This window comes from Lobosporangium transversale (genome assembly GCF_002105155.1).
Source record: "Lobosporangium transversale strain NRRL 3116 chromosome Unknown BCR41scaffold_2, whole genome shotgun sequence".
Classification (NCBI taxonomy): domain Eukaryota; kingdom Fungi; phylum Mortierellomycota; class Mortierellomycetes; order Mortierellales; family Mortierellaceae; genus Lobosporangium; species Lobosporangium transversale.
Window position 1 is genome coordinate 1,512,229 of NW_019028980.1, and position 22,300 is coordinate 1,534,528.

At 42.8% G+C, this 22,300-nt stretch overlaps 9 protein-coding genes across 9 annotated transcripts; 5 read left to right on the forward strand and 4 right to left on the reverse strand.

Annotated features, from left to right (window-relative positions):
* Positions 1 to 399: 399 nt before the first annotated feature.
* On the forward strand, positions 400 to 1,556 carry BCR41DRAFT_345426 (hypothetical protein). Its single transcript, XM_022022708.1, has 3 exons — positions 400 to 841; positions 947 to 1,077; positions 1,183 to 1,556. The coding sequence occupies exons 1-3, from the start codon at positions 574 to 576 to the stop codon at positions 1,450 to 1,452; spliced, it is 669 nt and encodes a 222-aa protein (XP_021886177.1). The 5' UTR covers positions 400 to 573; the 3' UTR covers positions 1,453 to 1,556.
* Positions 1,557 to 1,616: 60 nt separating this feature from the next.
* BCR41DRAFT_418561 (hypothetical protein) lies at positions 1,617 to 5,192 on the reverse strand. The gene is made up of 2 exons (XM_022029639.1): positions 4,819 to 5,192; positions 1,617 to 4,658 (listed from the first exon to the last, which is right to left on the reverse strand). Exons 1-2 carry the CDS (start codon positions 5,040 to 5,042, stop codon positions 1,685 to 1,687), a joined length of 3,198 nt encoding a protein of 1,065 aa, XP_021886178.1. The 5' UTR covers positions 5,043 to 5,192; the 3' UTR covers positions 1,617 to 1,684.
* A 522-nt stretch (positions 5,193 to 5,714) lies between these two features.
* BCR41DRAFT_345428 (hypothetical protein) lies at positions 5,715 to 7,119 on the forward strand. The gene has a single exon (XM_022022709.1). The coding sequence runs from the start codon at positions 5,750 to 5,752 to the stop codon at positions 7,079 to 7,081; it is 1,332 nt and encodes a 443-aa protein (XP_021886179.1). The 5' UTR covers positions 5,715 to 5,749; the 3' UTR covers positions 7,082 to 7,119.
* A 708-nt stretch (positions 7,120 to 7,827) lies between these two features.
* BCR41DRAFT_367130 (hypothetical protein) lies at positions 7,828 to 10,646 on the reverse strand (the record flags this gene model as incomplete). Its single annotated transcript, XM_022026275.1, has 2 exons — positions 7,828 to 10,342; positions 10,462 to 10,646. 2 exons carry the CDS (start codon positions 10,644 to 10,646, stop codon positions 7,828 to 7,830), a joined length of 2,700 nt encoding a protein of 899 aa, XP_021886180.1.
* Positions 10,647 to 11,369: 723 nt separating this feature from the next.
* On the forward strand, positions 11,370 to 13,694 carry BCR41DRAFT_345431 (hypothetical protein). Its single transcript, XM_022022710.1, has 5 exons — positions 11,370 to 11,662; positions 11,952 to 12,070; positions 12,179 to 12,370; positions 12,505 to 13,124; positions 13,219 to 13,694. Exons 1-5 carry the CDS (start codon positions 11,588 to 11,590, stop codon positions 13,518 to 13,520), a joined length of 1,308 nt encoding a protein of 435 aa, XP_021886181.1. The 5' UTR covers positions 11,370 to 11,587; the 3' UTR covers positions 13,521 to 13,694.
* BCR41DRAFT_345432 (hypothetical protein) lies at positions 13,665 to 14,624 on the reverse strand. Its single transcript, XM_022022711.1, has 2 exons — positions 14,405 to 14,624; positions 13,665 to 14,014 (listed from the first exon to the last, which is right to left on the reverse strand). Exons 1-2 carry the CDS (start codon positions 14,534 to 14,536, stop codon positions 13,787 to 13,789), a joined length of 360 nt encoding a protein of 119 aa, XP_021886182.1. The 5' UTR covers positions 14,537 to 14,624; the 3' UTR covers positions 13,665 to 13,786.
* An 848-nt stretch (positions 14,625 to 15,472) lies between these two features.
* BCR41DRAFT_367133 (spindle assembly checkpoint component Mad1) lies at positions 15,473 to 18,003 on the forward strand (the record flags this gene model as incomplete). The annotated part of the gene is made up of 6 exons (XM_022026276.1): positions 15,473 to 15,580; positions 15,678 to 16,216; positions 16,324 to 16,621; positions 16,731 to 16,980; positions 17,077 to 17,495; positions 17,611 to 18,003. 6 exons carry the CDS (start codon positions 15,473 to 15,475, stop codon positions 18,001 to 18,003), a joined length of 2,007 nt encoding a protein of 668 aa, XP_021886183.1.
* Positions 18,004 to 18,231: 228 nt separating this feature from the next.
* BCR41DRAFT_299038 (50S ribosomal protein L22) lies at positions 18,232 to 19,454 on the reverse strand (the record flags this gene model as incomplete). The annotated part of the gene is made up of 3 exons (XM_022020507.1): positions 18,232 to 18,465; positions 18,947 to 19,215; positions 19,415 to 19,454. 3 exons carry the CDS (start codon positions 19,452 to 19,454, stop codon positions 18,232 to 18,234), a joined length of 543 nt encoding a protein of 180 aa, XP_021886184.1.
* Positions 19,455 to 19,939: 485 nt separating this feature from the next.
* BCR41DRAFT_345436 (SprT-like family-domain-containing protein) lies at positions 19,940 to 22,178 on the forward strand. The gene is made up of 5 exons (XM_022022712.1): positions 19,940 to 20,449; positions 20,560 to 20,679; positions 20,783 to 20,837; positions 20,927 to 21,093; positions 21,191 to 22,178. Exons 1-5 carry the CDS (start codon positions 20,178 to 20,180, stop codon positions 22,113 to 22,115), a joined length of 1,539 nt encoding a protein of 512 aa, XP_021886185.1. The 5' UTR covers positions 19,940 to 20,177; the 3' UTR covers positions 22,116 to 22,178.
* The last annotated feature ends 122 nt before the right edge of the window (positions 22,179 to 22,300 follow it).

Here is a 22,300-nt window from a genome sequence, read left to right on the forward strand (position 1 = left end):
ATAAGAAGCTATTTTAAAGAGTCCCCCAAAAGTCCAAATTCTTATTTTATGGAAAGGTCTAAAGAAGAATGAGATGACAGATGAACGTGTGATGCTCCATGGAAACAAAATCATCTTCCTCATAACAAACACCAATAGATTAGCAGTAAAAAAAAAATTCATTGCGCTTACTAGCTTCTCTTTTCTGTCCGATGGTCACCTTGACGTAATGAGCTAATGACCCTTAGACGATTCCTCAATGTTGTTTTGAGTCTGCACTGGCCGTTACTTTATTTAATGCAGTCGGATATATATATTATGTAAATTATTAGAAGACAACCCAAACGTTTTCATTTTTCCCGCCTCTCTCTCAGGCTCTCTCTCTCTCAAACTCTCCCCCTTGTTGCTGGTTGAATCACCTTTTTTTTTTTTTTCTTTTTCTTTTCGTTTTCGCTCTCGCTCTCTTTTCTTCCTTTCCTCCCACCCTTCCCGATTTTCTTTAAGCAGTTGGTCTTCCTTCATCTCTTCTTTCTTCTCTCTCTATTTCTTACGAATTTTCACCAATCCCAACAGGCTTCTTCGACTTTCATCATAATGCCTAAACAACAGCAACAGCAACAGCAACAGCAACAGCAACAGCAACGGCCACAGGAATTTGTTGTAACAGTACCGCCCAATCAAGATACCAACCAAGTATCTATTGGTTCAAGGATCAAAAAATTTTTCAAGGCCGATGATAAGAAAAATATCATGCTGTCGCAAAGGGATTCTGATGTTCTCGCCAAGGTCAAGAGAAGAGCCAAAGTACTAGACACTGGATTGGATCTTGGTGTTGCGAAAATTGGAATTGATCCTATCCTTGGTAAATTTCATATACTTCTCTGCAAATGTATCGTTCTTAGCGCTATAAACGTGTTATAGTCCAATATCCTCACCTATTCCATTGCTTTTTGGCGCATCATTGTAGGTCTAGTCCCAGTTGCAGGCGATGCAATCACCATGTTCCTGGCCCTCCGCTTGATTCACACCGCACAAGAAGCTGATATTCCCAAATCTCTCACGCAAAGGATGCTTCTCAATGTGGCTATTGATTTTGGGGTAAGCAATCTAATATTAATTTTTAATGATAGATAGACCGGAATAGCACAATGTGTGGGTTCACCGTCTAACTGTCTTTTTCTTATTATCGATATTATTCCAAAGCTTGGTTTGGTTCCTGTCCTTGGCGACATCGGAGACTTTTTGTTTAAAGCAAATGACAAAAATGCAAAGCTATTCGAGGAATTTATTTATGAGCGTGCTGCAAAGCAAGCTGCCCAACAAGCAGCAGCTGCAGCTGCAGTGGCCAATCTTGCAGTCCCAGCAGTTGCAAGTCAAAGTAATACAACCACAACATCTAAAGGTTTTGGCTTTGGTCGCAGTCAGAAACCTCAGCACACCACTATTCCAATGGGTACAGTCGCGGCTGTCTAGGTGAATGATTGTGATGATTGATCTCCACTTTGTACAATTTTTCATACTATATATATTATCTATTACTCATCTCATCATAATAAAACAATCATACTAATAAAATACCTATAAGCGATTAAACAGTATTTATATCTAGTCAAAAACTTTGAAAGCATGATGCTGTGCTGACATATTAAGAATTTGATGATAGTTTATGTTATTGGGCTGAAATATATAGAAGTCTAACATGTACTCAGTCCAGCTTTGGAAGCCCTTCTACCCTGAGATGCATCGCTTTTGCCTTTAGTCTCGAGAACTGTTCTTGGATCCTCAAAATATCTGTACATAGAGTCAATTGAGTTTCGCGAAGGTCAAGAAGGCGTAGAGGGATCGTCAAAATATCACACGCGAGAATGCAGTCGACTAGTATCGAGAATTCCTCCAGAGAAAAGTTGGTCATCCCGAAGTTCAGAAATTCCATACATGCAAAATCAATTGCCTTCATTATGGTTTGCCATTCTTCGCTTTGGAATTTCATCTCAAGGAGTGATATCCTTATAAGAGGCCGCCATGTCATCGAAGGTGTTACCCCGCTTGACGATTTAAGCTCATGTTCGGCGGGTGAAGATGCCAACGTCAGCTGTGCTTGTTTGGGCGCGGAAAACATGGTACATAGCCACTGGACATAGTCAGATGGGAAATCATCCTTATAGGTTAAACCAAAAGTCTCCATTTGTGATAGGTAGTGTCTCGTTGGGCATGCTCTTGCGATATCTGATATCCACATCTCCATCGGGTTTCCCGCTAGAATGGCGGCATTAATCCGTGATCCATGCTGGCTAATCAATTCCTGTACTAAGCTCCGTTCATTTTCATCATCCAAGTTCCTCGAATTAACGCCGAAATAGGTGAGATCTGCTGAACGATTAATGAAACGAATCATGGCCTCTATACCGGCGGATGTTAACGACTCGAGATCGCAACTCAACCACGTCAGGCTTGAGCCTTCTTGCTCGCTCTTGGAGTCCAAAATAGCGGCAAGTGTGTCGTCAAGGGTCGAGTCTGCTTTTAATGACGTAATATATGGGCCAAGCAGATCAAAAAGCCCAGACAGATGGGTTGAAAAGCCCTTCGTCGTAAAATTCCGCATGTCGATACTGACGGACATGTTGAATGGGTCCTTAGCATCAGGGAATTCTACTGATATCATTTTGTCATAGAGGTTATCCTTGACGTTTTCATCGAAATGTGGGAATAAAACCTCGCGTAATGCACATGGTCTTCCTGCTTCTAGAAGTTCCTGCCTTTTTGACGCAATCATCATGATCATAGGGCCAGCTTCAGAGCCATAGCCGATCTGGATCTGAAATAGCTTCGGATTGGCCTCCAGAATGTTAGCTAGGTGTTCATAGTCCGTTGTTTTAACTGGGTTCCAGAACTCTATCATTGTAAGTTGATCTTTTAGATAACTGGGGTAATCTCTGATGACTACACGGAGGTCATCGACCCTCATTGCCATGCTCTTGATCTGACCATGTGAATACTCAGCCGTAATCTGGCAAGAATCCTGCTCTAGCCTCAGCATCTTAAGATTTTTGAGTTTGACGTTTTTACCATCGCCCAGCAGGCCATCGAGGGTTATGCCTACGTTAACGTAAAATCCGTCAAGCACCAATTCAACGAGCGCTGGACACTGCCCTAGTAGCCTTTTCAGAATAGGCCAGCCATCGCCAATGAAAATTGATCCGACACTTATTGAAAGGTACTTAATTTGAGTCACCATAGTTAACGCAGAGTTGCTGATATGTTGAAAAAAGTCCTCGAAATTCTTGATGGTCATCGAGCGTATCCTTCCATTAGACATCAGTTCCAAAATAGGATTATAGCGGCGACCGTAGTTTGCCAGATCCAGCGGTGGTCCATAAAATCTACTTCCATCCATAATCAGCGAAACAATATTGGCCTTGGATAATGTCTCCGTAAATTTGCGAAGATCTGCCATTGTTGCATCCCATCCGAGAGAAACCTCCAATTCTTGTATGCCACGGGCTTTTACTATAGCGTCGTAAAATAGCTTCGCCTGAGTTTTGGTGGGAATATTGATCTTGATTCTGCTCTCTTCTGGAAAGAATTCGCCACCAAGCACTTCAACAAGTTCTTTAACACGCTCCATTACGGCTTCACGATAGTTCTCGCGGTAGTGATCAATGCATACCCATTTTACATGTCCCTGCTCAGTAACTGTTCGATAGAGGTTGCCAAGCGTGCGGCTTTGGTCTTGCATTTTAAGATAAGATTCGAGTTGTCGCAAATCCGCTCCTTCGAGCACTTCCAAGCTATCTAATTCCGTCTGATCTTCTGCCATGTCAACCCCGTTTTCTGCCATCGTATTCTTGTTCTCAATATAGATAATAGTCTCATCAACAAGAGAGCCAATCGTGTTCTTAGCGATGTCAACACCGGCGTGAATGTACTCGATCCCCTCCCCTATCTTTAGCTGTGCTAATGGTGGCACAAAAATCCCAGCAGCCGTGAACCCGAACTTGACCATCCTCATCATCGTGAGGAGATAGGGGCCATACTTTTCAAAGAACTCGGTTGGTTGATCTAGTTCATATCCTTCGTGTTTGGCTAGGTGGATATTATGCTGGAGCATGCTCCCTTCTCGCATGGTGTGTTGACCACACTCGCATAAAAAGTAAAGACGAAATTGATGGGAAAAAGGTTTGCCAAACTTGTCACGGAAGCGAGACGCAGTGGGTAGTACAATGAACAGACGAGGGATCGGATACTCATGTAATTCATATGTCTGAGTAAAAACAGCCTGAACACTGTTTCGAATATCGGCCACAAGGTCAAATGTCATTCGCGTTATCTGGTTGGTATCATCCACTTTTTGACCAATTTGCGTTTGCAACTGAATTATTTCTCTCTGCTGAGCACAAACTTCCTGCATGGTACCCTTGATAAACTCTTGTTGGGTGACAAAGGATTGGTACACTTTATGCATGGTAATCCCAGTTACTTGTCCTTGTGGACTGGGGCCACTTGAATGAGGGACAAGGCTCAACTCTGTGATGTCGAGAGCATTGATAGTCGCTTCGGATATACTGGCCTCGCTCTCTAAAGCAATTGTGGCTGCATTGCTATCCTGATAGGCAGGCTGACCACTCACAATGACCTTGAGAATTATACCTGGTTGATAGAGAATCCTCTCTGGTTTAATCCTAAGGTCATAAACAAACATCGGTTTCCAGAAGCGCTGTTGGTCAGTTTAAGTGTAATGTATTTTTTTTTTTTTTTTTTTTTCGCTTAAGGGTTGATAATAAACCGTTTTGTTAAAAGATTTTTTTCTTTTTATTGTTGCTGTTGCTGTTGAGATCTTACTCTTCAAAATTGTCGTCGATTTCGAAGGAAATCACAGCATCATCATCTCTGATATACTTGGCATTCTCAAAAACATTTTGGATATCCCTCCAAAGGATGATAAGCTGATTATTTTTTTTGTCATGACGAGGTTGTAGGGGTATAATAGTGTCATTCACAGGCGTCAAATTAGGATGTTCATAGTATGCCTGAAACGATTGGATAGGTCGATTGGTGGAAGTCATGGCTCGATATTGGGTATCAACAAAAGAAAAAAAATTTACAAAAAAAAGGTACAGTGATGGGTTCAAAATTGGGATAGGGAACAAATAGGAGCGAGGTGCCTGAAAAAGAATGGAAGAGAAAAAAAGAAGAGAAAGAAAGTGAAGAGGCACAGTTAAAGAGAGAAGAGAAGCAAATGTTGTGCCCAAAACAGCGACACTCGGTGCTATAAACACTTTGTGGGCAATTGGACTTGTGTGACATTGCTCTTAGTCCGGACCATGCCCACAAGCAACACAGCAGTTTTCTGAAACGATAAATCAGTTTTCAAAGGAGGCGAAACAAAGAGGCATAGACAATCATTCAAATCTTCTATTTTAGCGGCGATATTTATTAAACCTTCTGTTATGGAAAGTAGAAAGGAGGCCACCTTCTGTTTCTCTTTATAACAGGGTTATAGTAGTATGATTCTAGTTTTTTCTTCCTGAACCAATGGAATCTAGTCAAAGGATCTAAATATCTCTTCCTCCTTTTTTTAAAAATGAAAAGAAAACGAGGGTCCCAACAATAAAACAACAATGCACCCCTTTTTTGTTCACTGATCGAGTTATAGCCACGTGACTATAATCGATTAATTGATGCAACCACCCTGCGTGCTAATCGCATGTAAAAATCTGATCAATCTGTTCTTTGACTTGACACTATTTATTTTTTACCTTTGGTCACAGCCATGTCAAAAGACGTTCGTCGCCTATTTGCAGCCCAAAAGGCCGCCAAGATTACAACAGCAGGAGCAGGCTCTACCTCACCATCTCTCGCATCGTCCTCATCATCCGCCAAACGAGTCACCCATCCTCTTGCAAAATATGATCCAAAGACTTTTCGTCTCACATGTGCCATTTGTGGCCCAGCTGTGTCCATTAAATCAGACAGTCTCTGGAATGCTCATTTGGTCTCTAAATCTCATCAGGAGGCGGTTGCAAAACTAAGGGCTGTCAAGGAGCAGGTGCAAAAGAAAGAAGCTGAGGCGGCAGAAAGACTTCGGTTACAACAAGAACAGCAAAAAGCACAAGGGCAGGCACAACAAGGCGTCAAGCGGAAAGCACCCGGAGGCCTTGTCGCGTATGTAGACGACGATAGCGAAAGTGAAAGCGAGGATGAAAAGAATGAGGCATCGGTGACCAAGTCTTCTGTTCCTGCTGCGTCAGAATCAAAGCGCGTTAAGATTGACCATAATACTGTAGAAGAAGCTCATAGACAGGCAGCTACTGACATTGAGGAAGAGGAAGATGCTATGGCAGGTTTACCAGCTGGATTTTTTGATTCATCAAGTGCAAATACAGCTGTAGAAGGAAAGAATGATGAAGAGAACGGTGTCCAAGAAGCTGAACCTATGGATGGAGTATTACCAGCTGGGTTTTTCGATGATCCTGAGGAGGATGCTAGAGCTCGAGTAGACATTGGAGGGGCGACAGCTAATCAGCAACAGCGTCAAGCTGATGAGGAATTTAAAGCACTGCAGGCAGCGCTGGCTCAAGATATGGAAGAACTGGAAGAGCAGGAGGCAGCATTACGTTCAGGACAGGCAGTGGTATCAGTGGCATCAACAGCAACGCAGGGCCCACAGACCTCAAGTGAACATATTCCATACGAAGAGAAGGTTGAGCTAGAGGAACAAGAGCTAGAAGAAAGTATTCTAGCCCGATCAGAAGAGGAATATCAGCTTTTTGTGGAGATGCAAGAAAGATTGGATGCATTGCGCGAAAAGAAAAACCGTTTATTGGCAATGCAGTCAGCACCCTCACCATCAGAATCAAAAGCGTCGTCAATAGCTACTTCTACTGGAACAAAGAAGCCAGTAAAGAAAAAGAAGAAGTCGATTTTGGATCTTGTAAGGGAGCAAGAAAAGGCAAGGAAAGAGAAGGAGCGGCTGGCAGCACAAGAGTTTGCCAAGATGAGTGCAGCAGCTGAAGGTGACCGCAGAATGACAAGTGATGACGATGAAAGTGACGATGACGAAGATATTGAGGCTATGATGGACTGGAGAGCAAAGAGGTTCTAGGCGACCTTGAGTAGAAAAGTAGAATAATAAACACTCATACCTAGACATGTACATATTATTACAAACCGCAATTTTTTCTATTATTCTACGGTATAATACTTTACTTTATTTCATTTCATTTTGTTTTGTTTTATTTTCATAACAATAGCTCATCTCTTTCTTTTTCTTTTTTTTTTTTTTTTTTTTTTTTTTTTTTTTTTTTTTTTTGCCTTGATCAAAGTCATTCGATACCTCGACTGATAGCACGCGCAGTCCAGGAATCAATTCCTGCCAGGACAAGATCTCCTTCCTTTGCATCGAAGCTGTTGCGCCAGAGATCGCGGTTCCGATCTAGATAGCGCTGCAGAATATGGCTATCGCCTTTAATATCTTTATCGTAATCCCACTCTAGGTCCAAGAGCGACCGGTTCTGCTTTAAAGCTTGGCTGAGATGCTCGAGTGAGCGATCATCATCGCAGATACGTGCTTATGTGATTACAAGCCGCAACAACTTATTACGATCCGATTTGAGGAAGCCAACAAATGCAAAAACATCATCGATTTTGCCATCAACATGTTGAGCTTCAATTCCCAAAAGCGTATTACCGTTACAGATCAACCCCTCGGTTAGCTCACGGAGGTTCGTATGTGAAATTGAAAGGCGACACAGAGTCCGGTTTGTCATTAAAAATCGTTGAACGGCAGAGCCCATGGACCCAAGAACTTCAAAAGATGAACTCTCGATACGCAATGTTTTCAGAGTACAATTATGATGGAGTTCCAAGTACCATGGCCGCACCAGCCGGCGTCATCCTGTTCCTCGAGATATCTAGGTATTCCAGTCGACAGAGGATGTCCGTGGATTGAATAGCATCACAGAGCAGCAGTGCTTCATCATCGCTCATCTCAACTTGGCTGAGGGTCAGATAAGTCACCCGAGCGCAGACGGCCGTAAATAGGGACTTGACAGCCGTCGTCTTAGGCATATCTTCCAGGAACAGGTGTGGACTACGCAATGAGATCTTGACCGTCTGGCAGCCTTGAGGAAGAGCAGTTGCCAACACTATAGCTCCAGCATGAGTGACTTTTGGGAGGTTAATTTTGAAGGTGGTGAGAGCAGCACAAGGGCGAGCAGGATCAGAGAGCATCTGCGCTAGAGCCGCTGCAGTATGGTCACCACAATCGTTTCCTTCTATCACAAGCCGCTCCAGTTTACTTGCATCCAGAGCTTGCACGATCCTTGCACAGACTTCGTCAGCAGATGACTGGATCCTTGGAAACGCTAATTCGACGCAATGGAGACGACCCCCTAGCCGAATGATGCACTCTGTCGCATCTGGCCCCAGCTTATTTGAAGAGTCAGAAATATCAAGGATCTTCAGTAATTTTCCGCTAACGACACGCTCCAATGCCATAGCTGCTTCGTCACCAAAACCCGTGTCATTGAGCAAGAGCTTTGTAAGTTGGCTACCAACTGCCTGAATGATTTCACAACAGCCAACATCATCGAACTCATTCTGACTTAGGTCTAGCTCCTTAAGTGTCAAGCAGGTCTTGAGGAACTCTGCAATGGTTTCAGCGCTTTCGCTCTGGATCTCGCAGTTGCGGAAGGACAGTACTTGTAGATCCTGGCACGATGAGAGGCCATTAAGCACAGATTTTAGTCGGGTCTCCTTCAGCTTTGTCTCCTCCAAGTGGAAAACAGCCAGATGTTTGAAGGCTTGAAGCATCTCACCAAGCACCTCATGGCCTTCCTTGACGGAGATGCCAGTTAGTTCCAGGGAGCGAACACCTGACATAGTCTTAGGGATTTGGACTCCGCGAGGAGGGATAAGATCCTTGATATCCTTAAACTCAAAATAGCGAACCTTTCCGGCTGCCATTATTTCAAGAACTGGCGGCAGTTTCTTCTTGCATAGGGACGAAATTCCTTTGTATTGATGAGCAGTAAGGATCAGTTTCGAGACATTTGTCTTACTAAGTGAATCACCAAGGATTTTGAGGTCTTGGCAGCCATAACTGCGCAGTTGAACATCGAGTTCATTAAAGGACCCAGCTTGAGTCATAGCATCCATAAATCTGGTGATGGCTTCAGAAGAAGGCAAGACCACTGTGACAATGCCGAGACGTCTATCATACTGGCCACGGTGCATTAAAATCTCGTTCTCAAACTCACGATCCCGTCTTTGGTGGTAGGTCGAGCGAAAGTGATCCAGACATATCCACTTCACATGGCCTCTCGCATCCACTGTCCTGAATAAATTGCCAAGAGCACGATCCTGATCCTTTTTTTCCAAATACGCATTCAATCGGCGAAGGTCCGCACCCTCGACTTCAACAATAGCATCTAAAGGGCTCGGAGGGCATTCCAACTCCCCCATCATGCTTGAGGATGCAGGTGCAGCACGAGATTGACAAGTGGTAGAACGATCAGTGCGAGTCATACCGGACAAGCTAGGGTCCATCGTGCGCTGGTAAGCTGTTAAATATTGGATACTGGCCGACACTCTGGATTCTAGATCTTTCCCTAGCTGTGCGGGCAGGTCTATCAAATTGATAGTGGATAATGCCGGAATAACCCCGTTGGCGAGATTGAGGCCAAGCTTAAGCGCATGCAGTAGGCGCAGGGCATGGGGCCCGTACTTCTGAAAGAACGCTGTGGGATGCTTAATCTCATATCCTTCGTGTCGTGCAGTATGAATATGGTTCATATGATGGGGCCCTGTGGGATTCGTATGAGTTCCACATTCACAAAGGAAATAGAGTCGAAACTTGACAGCCGCATATTTACTAAGGATCTGAGCCGGATTGATCCCATGGTAAGCAACCTCAGGAAGAACAATGAATAACCGAGGGAGCGTGTACTCATGCAGCTCATAGGTTTGCGTCAAGAGCGCCTCTGTATTTGCGATCATGGTATCCATCTTGACCATCAGCTTGTCCTGGGTTTCAGCAATGTTCTTTTGAGCAGCCAAGATTTCAGCCAATTTGCCTTCCGATATTTGGGCATTGCGTTCAAGCCTGTCGACTTGAGCCTGCATGGTATCAAGCACGTTCATCAACTTTTTAGTCTGTGAGTCCAAAAGCGTATGGAGAGACTCTTGTCTTGCTACATCAGAGCTCAAGAACGGGGGGATGCTGCAAGACGATAATGGTGGATGAACAGCAGTAATCTGTAGAGACGAAGACAGAGCTGCGGATGATGGCTCTGAGGGCGCAGGGAGAACTGGCACGACCGTCAGGACTTCAGTCGGATACGACGCGATCCTCTCTGGATAGAGTCTAAGATGTTGTGTTTAAATTAGGATTTGGATATTATGTAGAGTTAGGCGGTTTGTTGGCAATTAAACATATGATCAACCCACCAGAAAACATGGGTGTATTATGCATCGTTAACCTACCTCTCATGAAACCCATTCTCAAGGAAAGGAACAGGCTTTCCATGGAGCTCAAACTTGTCACCAAAGTAGAGGAATGCATCACGAATATCTTCCACAAGGACATAGGAGCGACCATCGCCACCTTCTCGGATACGAACCTTTTTGACTACGTCGTCCAATTGAACATCCTGAAACTGCTGTGCCATATTGATGCAAATAGGAGCGTGCCCTTGTCTCTCTTGAAAAATTGTAAACAAATTCAGGGCACGACTGATTGGTTCCAAGAGGCGGGTGACAGTGGAGATTGGATAGGGAAAGATGGGAAGGAGGAAAAAAGGGAGAGGGATCGTTAAGGTATACGTGAATGAAGATGATAGTTGTTGCCCTGACTCTTTCAGGAATTCCTTAAGTGCCGCTTTTTTTCTCTTCAGGGTATTTCTCAAGCTACTGACTGTTTCCTTATGGATGTTCGCTCAACTCCAACAAATAACAAAAATGAACGATTGTCTACTAGAGTAGACTCCTGTTGTACTTTTTATAAGTGTATCTGCTAGAGTTGAGGAGAACAGAAAATCAGCAGCAGCGAGAAATGAGGGAAAAAAAACGATACAGAAAAAAAATTGTCTTCAAGAGCAGAGGAGGAGCAAAACAGCACCGCAGTTTGCTGGCCCTTTTATACTTGCAACAACCATGGCACACGGGTACACAGGTACACATGACAAAAAGTGAGGATACATGCATTTCTATCTTTTTTCCCAGTGAGGTTCTGTGGGATACAAGATTACCGATCTTTTTTTTTTTTTTTAGATTGAACAGATCCTATTCTCAATTGCATAAGCGAAAAATTTCACATTCGACTAATTCACTGTAAACAAATTTGTACAGAGAAGGTTCCTATCGTGTCATTCTCCCCTGCTTTCAGTTCTTCCAGTAATCCGAAATGGCTCTCAGCTTCCAAAGACAGAAAAGCAACCCAGATTCGATCCAATACACCCATACCACCAGCATTATTATTACTTCACGTGATGCATACTGAGTTCTATCTCGCATTCATCCTTCTGCTTTCATCTCGTTCATCTCCTTCTCATCTTCTCTCCATTCATTATCGAACAACACATCTTCAATCAGTCTTTCACATATACCAACCATGACAGCCCCTGAACCTACAAAGCAGGAAACACAGGATTTCTTCAAGCGCCTCAAGTCACAGCACGCCAATAAGGCAAGTCAATGTCATGCCATCCGATGACTCATTTATACCTTGCATATTCAGGACCAGATGTCGTCCGACATTACAGGAATCAGAAAGACTTCTCTTGAGGGATCTAAACGCTAGAGACTTCTTGGACTATAGCTATCAATTTTACAGTGGAGACAGGCCGAAATCACTGCAAAAGCCAAAGAAACACAGCACTCCGTTTCCATGAATGGCAAAATACCTCTGTTTTTCGGAGCATCAATTAATTGTTAGATTGGATTTTGTATTATTACCACCATTCTATTCTCAATAGATGTGCGCTGACTGTAACGCAAAGAATCCTGACTGGTGCAGCATCCCTTTTGGTATTTTTCTTTGCTTTGATTGCAGCTCTGTCCATCGCAACCTTGGTGTTCATATCTCCTTTGTCAGGTAATAGATCCCTAAATCCTTATTCTATGATCTCTTAGTCTATGCGTTTTAAATCTGTGTATAATGGGCATATATATTTACTTTTCTATGATTTTATCCATTTTGTAGATCATCATTGCTTGATTCCTGGACATGGGATCAGCTTCGTACAATGAAAGTTGGCGGTAATGCTGCTCTGCATGAGTTTTTCAACAAATCGCTTCTTGGCAGCAGCAAGGATGCAAAAACAAAGTATACTTCCAAGATCGCCATTGCATACAAGGAAAAGCTTGAACAGCGCAAGACTGAGGATGCGATCAGGTATGTGCTATTTTTACTTCCAAAAATTCTAGCCTATAATTGGGCTGTTTACTCTCAGAGATTTTGTTTAAGCCTCTAACGGTTGTCCTGCATGACCATGACTCTCAACTTTAATTGTTTGATTTCGTTCACAGTAATCCAGGCCGCCTGATTCCAGAGGCTAAAGAGACAGTCAAGACTGCAGTAGTTTCTGCTTCTGCTGCCGCCGACGATGACGACTTCTTTAACACATGGAATCAGCCAACAAAGTCTTCGTCAGGAACATCAACTCCTACATCCTCCTCTACTCCTCCACCTGTCGTCGGCTTAGGTACTTCTTCCACCGTATCAACCCCTCGCACAAGTTTGGTACGTCCCCAACGTTCGACCTTGACTCCCAAGAAGACAACCGTTGGTGCTTCCAAGCCTATGAAGTTGGGCGTCAAGAAAGTCAATGGTGGAAGTTTTGAGGAGGCTGAGAATAGAGCTAAAGCTGAAGCTGAAAGGATTGCTGCTTTGGGAGCAGAGGCTGCTGAGCAGGAGAGACTAGAAAAGCTGGCAGCAGCTGAGAGAGCTGCCCAGCGAGCTGCTGATGCAGCGAATGCAAAGAAGCAGCCCCAATCTACTCTTGTCAACTATTATCAAGCCAACACCGCTGGTGAGGCAGCAAAGGGAGATCAAGAAGGATTGGCCCGTCTCGGAATGGGTATGGGCCGTATGGGTTTTGGCGCTGTACCCTCAAATCGACCATCGACCAGCTATTCGTCATCGCATGGTAAGACTGTCATGACCATATTTTTATATAGGTATAGTATAGTTTTCGGTTTAAACATTTTTGACCTAACTTGGTTTTTTCTTCTTCTTTATAGTCGAGGCTACAACTGCCCGCGAGAAGTTCGGTAATCAGAAGGCCATTTCGTCCGATCAATTCTTTGGCCGTAACAACTATGACTCAAAGGCGCAGGCAGAAGCAGCAAGCCGACTTCAAGCATTCTCAGGAGCCACTTCTATCAGTAGTAACCAATACTTTGGTCGTGACGAGTCTGAACCGCAGGAGGAAGAAGTTGACCAGCTCAGCGCAGACTTTGCTGCGCTTGGAAATGCAGTAATGAAGGGCGCTGATCTTCTCAACACCGTCCTCAATGATATGACATCTCATTACAACTATTAAGAAATGGAAAAGTTCTGAAGTCGCTACCACCGCTAAAAATCATCTTCAAATTTATCTAGACATGCCATCTTTGTTTATTATTATTAGAGGCAGCCCCACGAATAGAGGTTCTTCCTTCGTTAATTCTTATTTTACAATCATAACCAAATATTACCGTAATAAATATATCCCATAGTTCTTGTAATACGTGGGTTTTAATACAATGATTATATTGAGAAAAGAAGACAATCTTTATCCAGTCTATGTCCACCTAATGACGCCCAGCTTCATGCCACAGCTTTTGTTGACACATGCTCACTTGTTGGTGTGTATTTAACCCAGTTCCACTTCAAACCTCCACGAATCTCAACAGGTTTACCGTCGTTCAAGACCTTGCCCTTCCAGACTTCAACGCCATAAGCTTTTCCGTGGTTCAATTCAGGCCCACGGAGCTCAAGTGAGGTGACCTTGTAGTAGCAATCTGTGAATCCTTTTTTGAGCAGTTTTGTTGTTGTCTATGTAGTTTATGAGTGTAATAAAAAAAAAAAAAAAAAAAAAAAAAAAGAGAGTGAACATTCTGCCGTGTACAAATATTTAGATCTTTTTTTCTTAGCATTACAGATATCTTCCATCCATAGTGTAATAGGATACAGGGCAAGCCTTATGTTTCCCGTGATAACAAGATCAACATATGCGTTCCTGAAGAAGTAATTGATGACAATCCATTCGATAGATCAAGTTATGATGGTAGGCCCTGTACAATTACTGAGAACTTCCTGGGTCAATAGGTTTCCAACTATATCCTTTCTCAATCAGCCCCCGTACTATCATACCCCATTTGCCTTTCATGTTGCTTGTCGTGTTGATATCGTTTGCTGTGAAAAGTGGTGGGAGGCAACACTTACAACAGTCTCTCCAATTCCGTTGCCATCCATGACCTTCAGTGCTCTGTATAGGTTCTTAGGTTGTGTAGCCCTTGAGATGAGAGGCAAGGCATTGCTTGACTTTGTAAGGATTTCCTTTGCAATAGAGGACATGGTGAAGCAGCGAGTGGTGGAGTAACAGAGCTTGTAATGACTTAGAGGATTAGCACAATAAAGGGTTGCTGTTGTTCAAGCTTCTGGTTGGACCAAGGCAAGTCTCCCCGAGCTTTTTGTTTACTCGATTTACTTAAGGGCACTCACTCTGCCTTTTTGGCCACAGTCACGACATTGAGTAAAAAGCTTATTCCTTTTCATTTTCAACCTCAACCATTACCATCGGTCCATCGGTATCAATATAAGCAAGCATGAGTCAGTCCAATGAAGATCAGGACTCAATTCGACGCTTCATGAATGGATCTTCAGAAAGTCAGGCAGACTCTAATAATAGACAGGAAGTCAGGGTACCTTTTGCTCAAAAAAAGACAGGGGTCGCAGTGGGTACTTTCGTCAACCCGGGATCACCTCAGCGAACCTTTACACCTGCATTGACCCAGCAGTCTGGGCTAGGCCCCGGAGCCACTTCACCAGTTATGGTATGATACTCCATACTCAATTGTCACCCCCGTTCAGTGACTATTATAGGAATGAGGGGCATATGAGACTCTAAACGAGTTTTGCTCTTCCTTAAATTTTATAATCGTCGCTTAGAGCCTCATAGGACGCGTGTCGTCGCCTTCAGGAAGACCTTCAATATCAGCATTAGATCAGGAAAATGACATATCGCAATATAGGACGCGAGTACGCGGGAATGAGCCTGACGGTACATAAATAAGCACTCTTATAGATCAAATAGGAGCGAAGGATTTTATATTTTTTATCGCAGTGACTAAGTGAAAACAACTTCTCTCGCGGAAATTAGATTATGAGCAGACTAGGAAGAAACTAAAAGATACACAGTATGAACTATCAGTTACGAGAACGGACTCAGAGCGAACGATCATTAACTTGCAGAAATCATTACGAGAGTCAGAAATCTTGAACAAGAAGCTGATGGCTAGAATAGACTCATTAGAAAGCCAACGTCGATTCCTGTACGAACAAGAGAAGAGTCTGACTCAGCAGCTACAAGCCTCGAAGGAGGCAGACATAGAGTCCAAGGTAAAAAGCCATCGCGAATTCCACTTGTCAATTCCAGGTTTTCAACGTCGTGTGAGATAAGCTAAGCTAATAAATCCCAATTGTTCACTCTTTAAAGAACTCATCGAATGAAATTATAAGGAGTCTTCGGGAGGAAAACATGGATCTTAAAGAACGGTTTGCACAACTTCGAGAGCAAAGTCGTGCGACAGAAAGTGAGCTCTCACACAAGGTGCGGTCACTGACCTCATCATTAGCACATCAACAACAGACTCTAGCAGAGACCCAGGACAACAGCAACTCTCATAGTGCTCTGTTGGCAGAGAAGCACAAGCAATTAGCAGAAGCCTTGGATAAGATCATGGAGCTGGAGGATCAAAATAGACAGCTGAAACTCAATGAGCAAGGACTAGAGGATATGGCTCGTATAGAAAGGGAGCTTAAAAACCAAGTGGCTTATATCAAGCAGCTTGAAAGCACTAATAGGCAGTTGACAGCAGATTGCAAACACTTCAAAGAGATGTACAGGAACGTGGAGGTATTAAAAGAAGAAAAGACAGGGCTCGAGCAAAAACTCAAGATGCTTGATGATCTTCGCGTCAAATGTGGTATGCTAGAGGTTAAGAACGAGGTCCTTATCAAGGAGAAACAGCAATGGTATATGTCATGGAGAAGCACAGCTATGGACGAGAGAAAATGACAATCATTTGTACTTCTATTTTACCCTAATATTGAATGTCATTCTCACGATGATGTGTATATAGGACTGCATTCCTGGAAAAGCCGGACGCCACGGATTTCAACTCACCATACGATCTTACAAAGACTGTTGCCAGCCTCCGTGGCGAGAAGGCGGCGTTAATCGAGATAAAAGGCGAACTTGAGGCTACTGTTAAATATCGTGACACTTATATTAAAGAGTTGGAATCACAAGTCGAAAATTTAAAGAAGGCCCTAGTCGATCAAGAGGAGGCTTGCAGGAAACAGAGCTCATTGGCAAGACAACATGAGAGAAGCAAGAATCTGGCTCTCCGCCAAGTGGAAAGTCTAAGAGAGCAGTTGGTAAGCATTTCTACGCTGTGCATATTGTGGAGCGTGGCTTTTTACTTAGTATACAGAATCAATGATTCTACTACTAAACATTAACTAATTGTGATGATAATATTTGTAGAAATCATATGATACAGAAGAAGCTCAGCTTATGGGTGGATCATACGATAACCAAAAGAATGCAAGGATTCAAGAACTTGAGAAACTTGTTCAGGAATATCACGAAAAATTGGATAGGGCTATCATGTCTTCGAACAGCAATGATGAGCCTGAACAACCATCAGCTAGCCTTCAGTTATTGCGAGCGATTCAGAACAGCGACTCTATAGCATTTAGTCAATTGAGCAAGGAGAAACAAACCTTGTTTGAAGGTAAATGTTGAATGGATCTGGGGCAATCTGAATCAAAATATTCAGCATCATTCAACAACTTAACAAAAATGAGATTTCTTTTCTGGGGTCTACTAGCCAAATTACGACTGGAGCAAGAAATGGAGATGTTACGCAAGGAGAACTCTTCCTTGGATTCGAAGGTGTTAGAGCTTGAGATGGCCATTGGAGCTGGAGCTTTCAATCCTGTAACATCCCGTATCCTGGAAATTAAAGATAGTCCTGCGTCAAGATACCAAGCTGTCCGGCAGCATATGCTGGATTCCTTGCGGGAAGAGAATGCAGCACTTTTAAAGGTCGTGGCAGAGTTCCAGCAACAGCAACAGCAACAGCAACAGCAACAGCAGGCTGGATTCCATGTAGAGCAAAACCAAGACGTGACCATCCCTGATGAAGGATTAATCCCCGCTGCAAGTTACAACCGCCTCAAGGATGACCACGAGCGCTTATTGGAAGAAATGGCAGAAAAGGACAAGCGTTCAAAACGTCTGAAGGAGGTGAGTTTATGCACCTGCCATGTTCAAGTATTTTGGTTCATCACGTTGCATTTGCTAAAAAGGTTTTATTATTATTATTATTATTATTATTGCTGTTGTTGCTCCATTCCCTTAGTCCTGGACATTGAAGGCGGATGAGTTCTTGGAGGCTATGAGATCTCTACTAGGTTACAAGGTCAATTTTCTGGACAACGGTCGTGTCGAGCTGATCTCTGTTTATAGCATTGGGAACCAGCAGTCGTTCGTCTTCACTTCGGGTATTAATGACGAGGGAACCATGCAGTTTGCAGGCTCAGGGAGTGAAAAGTTCATGGAAGAACATAAAGAGACGTTTGAATATTGGGTCAATCAATTGGGCAGTATCCCTGCTTTCTTGAGTCGTATTACGCTAAATCTAGTGGAAAAGCAAGCCCAAGAACATTTACAGTCGCAGAATTTCCAGACCCGATCACGATTTCCGCATCTTGATGATGAAACGCAAAATTCTGATATGATGGTGGACATGTAAGCACTTTTCAAATAAATGTACAATACCATATAATTTACACAGACCAATTTAAAAATGATACAAAGTAACTCGAACAGGTGACAAAGGTATATGATTTTTTTTGTTTGTTTACAAGAAAGATCTCTGTATTCCTTGATTTTATATGGCTATTGATGGAATGAAGGCGAGGGAGAAAAAAAACCAAGAGATCAGAGGGACGATGATGGTTTTTGGTTTTATTACATGTACTTAAGCACGACGAGCACGGGCAGCGAGCTGACGAGCGTTAAGCTTGGACTTCTTAGGCTCAACTTCACGTTTAACAGCCTCGTTCTCCTCAGCAACAATGATCTCAATATGGCAGGGGGAAGACATGTAAGGGTTGATGCGACCGTGAGCACGGTAGGTACGGCGACGTTGGCGAGGAGCCTGGTTGACCTGAATGTGCTTAACGACAAGAGCATCCTGATCCAAACCCTTGACCTAGAAAACAATATTACAAAGTATATCGTTCCGTTGGAGAAAGAAAAGGCATTCCAGGTCAACAAATCATACAGAAACCAGTGTGATTATAGTTTTCGACATTGATCCATGGTTGATATATGCGCTGTCGTATATCTCTGTTCATTTCCTCCGCTTTTGTTCACAAGTAGTTATGAATGGCTCGTCTTCTCCTGATTCTTTTTCCTGATTGTATGAAGCCCTTCACATATGCTGAGCATTAAATTCCGGATATAAGGTAATGTTAACTTTTTTTGTTTTTTTTTTTTTTTTTAGGTCAAAAATGCCATTGCCTTATGCGACATCAGTACTTCATTGCTCGAAGGACTAGCAAATTTTGTTTTAGTCCTGTGTGGCTCCTGTTGCTAACTGTCTACTGTATTTGCGCTTCATCCCGATTACTAATCTGTTACATTACTCCAGTTTTCCAGTGTTTTCTATAGGGTCCAATTTGATGGTTTACCTCAGCGTTGGACTCAGCGTTCTTGAGCAAGTCAGTGACAAACTCAACGGACTTGACGGGCCAGCGACCCATGGTCATACCGAAATGCTTGGCCTGAGCAGTACGACCAATACCACCGTTGAAGCGGCGGAAAGGAATGACCTGCTTGTGATCCTTGACGGCCTCGAGGTAGGTGAGGGCCTTCTTCAACTTCATGCCAGAGATGGCAGCAGCAACCTCACGTGTGTTCTTGAAATGAACACGGAGGTAGGAGCCGCGAGACATAGCAGCTATTTATATGTTTCAGAAAGTTGATTTTCGGACGGAAGTGTTGTTCAGTTGGATAGATTATTGATTAGACTTCTATTTCCTCTGCGTCTACTGTTTTCCCGCGTATTAATCAACTAGTCTTTTATTCTTTCATTTCATCACAAGATAAAATATTGTTGAACTACGCTCCTGCTATAGTTTTTTTCCCTTTCGACTTACTCTTGGAGCTGTTGGCTGGAGTGGCAGCGTATCTCACCATGTTGTCCTAGAAGACGAAATAAAAAAAATAAAAAAAACAGGCGACAAGGAAGGTGAACCAGATTAGCTTGTCTGCTGAAAAAAAAAAAAAAAAAAAAAAAAATCCTGATCGTAGATGCCTCTTTTCAGCCTGAGAAATTTGTTAGACTGATCTATTTTTTACTCGATCGTCACATCCTGCTTCATGGTTTTCCCATCTTTGTCGACAGCCAGAAATTATAACGATGATGAATGATTTTGATCCAAACAAACTAAAAAATCCCCTGGAGAGACTGACTTCTGATTCTCATTCATTTGTAACATTCATGGACAGGCTTAGTTTAAATTGATGCATGTAATCTTCAGTCAAAGATAATGCTTCTGATAAAGATAGATATTGATATTGACTTCTGGATGACAACGCTGATAATAATGCCGCTATCGTTGATATCGATGGATAGATGTATTGGCGTTATATTGGTGTGGATGGATGTACATCCACGCTGTTTCATTGCTCCAGCTGATCCGTGACTGCCATGCACTGAGTTCTCTACCTTTGGAATAAGAGATAGAGGAAAGAAGGCTCCATGTCGTCTCAGGGCCTTTAATTTTTTATCCGTTTCAAATTACTGCCTCCTAAGATAAAATTAGTGGCGTAAGCTTATTCCTCCAACTGTAGACAGCATTGCTTCTCACATCTGTCCCTCACATCTATCATATTTTCTTCCCAACTTCTCCATTACACATGGTGCAATCAGATGAAGAGCTTGCTCGGTTACTTCAGGAGCAAGAGTATGGGGCTGTAGGAAGCAGTTCGCTACTAAAAAAAGGAGATATTGACTCGCCGTTCATAATCCCAGAAGACGACGACTATGATAATGGCGTAACACCACCTGACCTTGACACAGAAGCCCCTTTTAAGGACTTGCACGGACTCTTCCTTGCATTCAATGATCAATATTTCGAATCAAAGTTGAGCGCTTGTGAAGTACGATGGAGTCCTAGGATGACTCGATGGTAATGCTGATATACACAGTAGTTTATCCAATGCAATTGATGAAGCTGCGGTCTAAAAATTGCCTATTATCGTTATCCATCAAAAAAAAAAAAAAAAAAAAAAAAAACAGTGCTGGACTTTGTTACTATCAATCGAAAGCACAATATTGCTCCATTAGGCTTTCTGAACCACTACTCAAGTTCAGGCCCGAGTCTGATTATATTGACACTCTCCTACATGAAATGATACAGTACGGCACCACTTTATACCATGTTTTCATAAACCGCTTTTCTTTACGAACATTTATGATAAATGGAAAATTAACGTCCTGAACCTTGTATCGATTAAAAAAGTGCATACCTTTTTGTCACGAAAGCGATCCAGGATCACGATGGACATGGAGCCGACGTAAATATTGAATATATGTAAATAACTGAGTGCATATGGTTTTCATCAATCATTGGCTCTCACATTCAATGTATCTGCTTTTTTAATAGTTCCAATATCATATGAACAGGATCAATAAAGCGGCAGGAACATCCATCACCATTTATCATACATTTCATGATGAAGTACGCCATTATCAAACCCATATTTGGAAATGTAATGGGCCTTGCCAACATCGCCCACCATACTACGGCATTGTGAAACGATCCATGAATAGGTAAGAGGCATCAATCACAGCGACATAATCAATTTAATGATCAATTTGTATAGGAAAGGAGAATTTTGATTCCTTAATCTCTCGTTATTAATAATAGACCTCCGCAGCCGGCAGATCGTTGGTTTGCAGAGCATCAGATGACATGTGGCGGGACCTACACTAAGATCTCAGAACCAGAATCAATGAAAAAGAAGAAACCATCGTCAAAATCACAAAAAAACGCAAAACCGGATCCAGAGTCAAAAGGACGGACATTGATCGATGACTTTTTTTCGCCATCAAAAACGGCCTCTGAAACGAATTCATCCAAATCATCTTCACTATCGTTGACATCTCTGAACAACAAGGATGGCTCCAATAAAGATAATTCCATTCTCATTCATGACGCTGACCATATCGATAACGCCAAGAATTTTATACCAGGATCCTCCGAATTAACAGATGATGTACAGCAAAATGACTCTTCAACGACCGAGAACATTTTTGGCAAAGACAAAGAAGTCGGCATTAATCCACTGTCACCGAGAGAGGCTGCTGCCGCGGCAGCATTACGACGATTCGAGCGTCATCTTAATCAGACATCTATTAATATGAAGTCATTGTCCCCGTTGTCATCTTCATCAAAACGTAAGACTGTAGCTGCAGCGGATTTGAATGACAAAGATGCCCTACGTTCGAAACGGATGAAGGAAGAGGGAATAGTATATATGAAGAGGAACACTACCGATAGTGGACAGGGGAAAGAGTCAGTGGTCTTAATCAAAAGGTCGACGTCATCGTCTACCAGAATCGAAGATCCATACGAGGGCTCAGATACTGGTGTCCAACGAGGGGCTCTAGATAACAAAGAAGTGCGCGTTAATACAGGTATCAAGTCCAGTCCTTCAGGTCCATCTAGCATGAAAGCGGAAGTTGTCGATGCACTGTTGGTCTCTTGTCCAATCTGTACACAGAAGGTGGAAGAAGCAACGATCAACGACCATGTAGATCTCTGCATCTGGCATGCGAGTGGAGCAAACTGAAGCGGAGGCACTTCATTATTTATGTTATACTAAATATGATTTTTGTAAAGCACTGTAAAATACCTCTATCAAATATTCAAGATTAAAGATTCGAATAACATGTACATCGATTTGTTATTGTTTTAAATCTAAAATTCATTCTCACGTGGATATTCGGTGGCGGTTAGAGCAAGCGCGTTGACTTT